General features: G+C 45.8%; 1 protein-coding gene across 1 annotated transcript in view; it reads left to right on the top strand.

Moving 5' to 3' along the window:
- Positions 1-409: 409 nt before the first annotated feature.
- EMX2 (empty spiracles homeobox 2) overlaps positions 410-3,602 on the top strand; it is a 7,712-nt gene continuing 4,519 nt past the window's right edge. Inside the window, exon 1 of the mRNA XM_018575441.1 lies at positions 410-985. Within this exon, the coding sequence (XP_018430943.1) occupies positions 625-985 (361 nt within the window). The 5' untranslated portion in view covers positions 410-624. The remainder of the gene's footprint in view (positions 986-3,602) is intronic.

Raw genomic sequence — 3,602 nt, 5'->3', positions numbered from 1 at the left:
GGGGACATTATATAGGGGTGTATGGGGAACATTATATAGGGATGTAAGGGGAACATTATATAGGGATGTATGGGGAACATTATATAGTGGTGTATGGGGAACATTATATAGGGGTGTATGGGGGACATTATATAGTGGTGTATGGGGAACATTATATAGGTGGAGGGGTGTATGGGGGACATTAGATAGGGGTGTGTGGGGGGCATTATATAGAGGTGCATGTTGGGCATGATATAGACACATGGGGAGAACTGTAGACAGTTTAGAGAAGTTGTATATACTGTATACTCGCACATCACACGGGCAGTATACAGCTGTTTGGGGGCACACAGGGGCTGGTGGTGGTGGTGGAGGAGGAGGAGGAGGCATTTTCGGCCTCATCAGAGCCCCGGGTGTGGCAGCTCCTGCTCTCTGCAGCTGTCCGGATCCGCTCCGGGTTTTTCCTCTTGCCGGGTGTTCGGGCGTCCAATGAGCGGGCGCAGGAAGCTGGTGTGTCATTAGTGGGGCACACACACTCTCAGACACACACACACAGACGGTCGGACACAAGTAGTCGGAGGTTTGGGATGGAGGAGCTGCAGTGACCCGCCGGTGCCCACCGATCTTCAGAGCCCGCGGGCCACCATGTTCCAGCCGGCTCCCAAGCGGTGCTTCACTATTGAATCTTTGGTGGCCAAAGACAGCCCGGTGCCCATCAGCCGAGTGGAGGAGCCCATCCGACCCGCCGCCCTCAGCTATGCCAATTCCAGCCCGATGAACCCCTTTCTGAACGGCTTCCACCCGCCCAGCAGCCGAGGAGTCTACCCGAACCCCGATCTCATCTTCAGCGACCCCCAGAACCCCGTCCACCCGGTGCCCACCGGCCTGGCACCTCACCCGCTGCAAAACAGCCCGCACCCCATCTTCACCTCCCAGCAGAGGGACCCCTCATCCTTCTACCCCTGGCTTATCCATCGATACCGCTACTTGGGCCACCGCTTCCAGGGTGAGTCACCCCAAAACTTTACACCAAACTTTCGGAGTGGAGAGGGAAACCAATCCGGGTGTACTGAAGGATACAAATCCGGGTGTACGGAGAGGAGAGAGGGGAACGAATCCGGGTGTACAGAAGGATACAAATCCGGGTGTACGGAGAGGAGAGAGGGGAACGAATCCGGGTGTACAGAAGGATACAAATACGGGTGTACGGAGAGGAGAGAGGGGGGGGGGGCGAATTTAGACGTCCATAGGGGTACAAATCCGGGTTTACAAAGACATACAAATCCAGGCGTACAGAGGGACACAAATCCGGGTGTACGGGTGTACCGAGAGGAGAGAGGGATATAAATCCGGGTGAACAGCGTGTTACAATTCCGGGTGTATAGAGAGAAGAGAACGGTACAAATCCGGGGTGGGGAGGGAAAAAACGGGTGTACAGAGAGATTGAAATCCTGCTGACAGCGAGAAGGGAAGAGTTCGGGTGTAGTTTAGGGGGCGAAGGCTACAAATTCGGGTGTAGACAGGGGTGAGTGCGATACACATCCGGGCAGAGAGCGAGACAAGTCTGGGAAGAATTCGGGTGAAGTTCGGTGAATGGAAAGAGTTTGTTTGTAAATAGAGGAAATGGATAAAAAACATCGGGTGTGGTTTAGGAGGAAAATTCGGGTGTAGTTTGGGGTGAGAAGGATTTTAAAAAGTCGGGTGTAGATTAAGGGGGAGTCTCGTATTCTCCTGAACGAAATAATCAGAAGCTGCGAACAAAATCGAAAGTGAGAGAAAGAGACCGCAACCCCGAGACTTCCCCACACCCGACAATCTATATACAATGTATCCCTCACCCCACAATCTATATACAATGTATCCCTCACCCCACAATCTATATACAATGTATCCCTCACCCCACAATCTATATACAATGTACCCCTCACCCCACAATCTATATACAATGTACCCCTCACCCCACAATCTATATACAATGTACCCCTCACCCCACAATCTATATACAATGTACCCCTCACCCCACAATCTATATACAATGTACCCCTCACCCCACAATCTATATACAATGTATTCACTTCAATCACCTACTGATGGGAAAAGTGATTTCCGGTTTATTGGTTTCATTGATGATCGGATAATGGAAGTGATCAGAGCTCCGAGTCCCCTCTATACATCATCTGTCCGATCAATGGACGGAAATCTTCCCTCCTGTGTAATGTGGACGGTTCACTGAGGAAGTTGAGTGAATCTTCAGTGAGCAGAGCGAATGTTGATAAATAAGGTGAAGCGGAGTCCTCGTCTAATATTCGCACATTATTAAGAAAGTGACCCGGAATCATCGTATTTACTAACATTCACTCTGCTACATAAACAGGAAATTATCTCATAAATATCGTGTATGGGATCTCACCCGACAATCTGTATATAATGTACCGCTCACCCTACAATCTATATACAATGTATCCCTCACCCTACAATCTATATATAATGTACCGCTCACCCTACAATCTATATACAATGTATCCCTCACCCTACAATCTATATATAATGTACCCCTCACCCCACAATCTATATACAATGTACCCCTCACCCTACAATCTATATACAATGTACCCCTCACCCTACAATCTATATACAATGTACCCCTCACCCTACAATCTATATACAATGTACCCCTCACCCCACAATCTATATACAATGTACCCCTCACCCCACAATCTATATACAATGTACCCCTCACCCTACAATCTATATACAATGTACCCCTCACCCTACAATCTATATATAATGTATCCCTCACCCTACAATCTATATACAATGTACCCCTCACCCTACAATCTATATACAATGTACCCCTCACCCCACAATCTATATACAATGTACCCCTCACCCCACAATCTATATACAATGTACCCCTCACCCCACAATCTATATTTTTTTCGGTGAAAGTTTTCAAATCAGACAAAATCAGAATGTAATTCCGCCGACTCTACAAGCCGCGCTCCGGCCTCTGTGGGTGACATTGGAGGGATTATACATGGAAATAAAACTCTGACTATCGGGAATAATTCTTTCCGAAGGTGACATTTTGTTCGGCCGATTATTCGCTATAAATAGGAAATTATCGGCGGATAGAAAACGGGAAATAATCTGCGAGGATTGTCCGACCCGAAATATAGATTTATATCGATCGAATCGTTTCCCATCCATAATACAATTCTGTGTATCGATATATATCGGGGAGCGCCTCGTGTTTCCTCTACTTCTATATTATAAATTATTATGTTACAAATTAATTTCCTTCTGATTGGATGAAATGTATTTATAATGTCCCCGGTGTATATAGAGGGTGATATATATATTTCTCTTATATCGGGGTGTTTATTCCTGATTTATAATTGTTATCTGCTCTCTAAGGTGCCGCGAGAATGTTCCCCGTGTCTCTGTATATATATTATATTCTTTTATATTAAACACATCAACTTACATAATATGTCAATCTATTATTTATATATCTCTCTCTCTATATATATATCTGTAACTCTCTCTCTATATATATATCTGTATATCTCTCTATATATATATCTGTATATCTCTCTATATATATATCTGTATATCTCTCT

This window comes from Nanorana parkeri, unplaced genomic scaffold, assembly GCF_000935625.1.
Source record: "Nanorana parkeri isolate BGI_ZX_2015 unplaced genomic scaffold, ASM93562v1 scaffold3933, whole genome shotgun sequence".
In the NCBI taxonomy this organism is placed as follows: domain Eukaryota; kingdom Metazoa; phylum Chordata; class Amphibia; order Anura; family Dicroglossidae; genus Nanorana; species Nanorana parkeri.
Note: the sequence above shows the minus strand (reverse complement) of the source record. Positions and strands in the feature narration are given on the sequence as shown.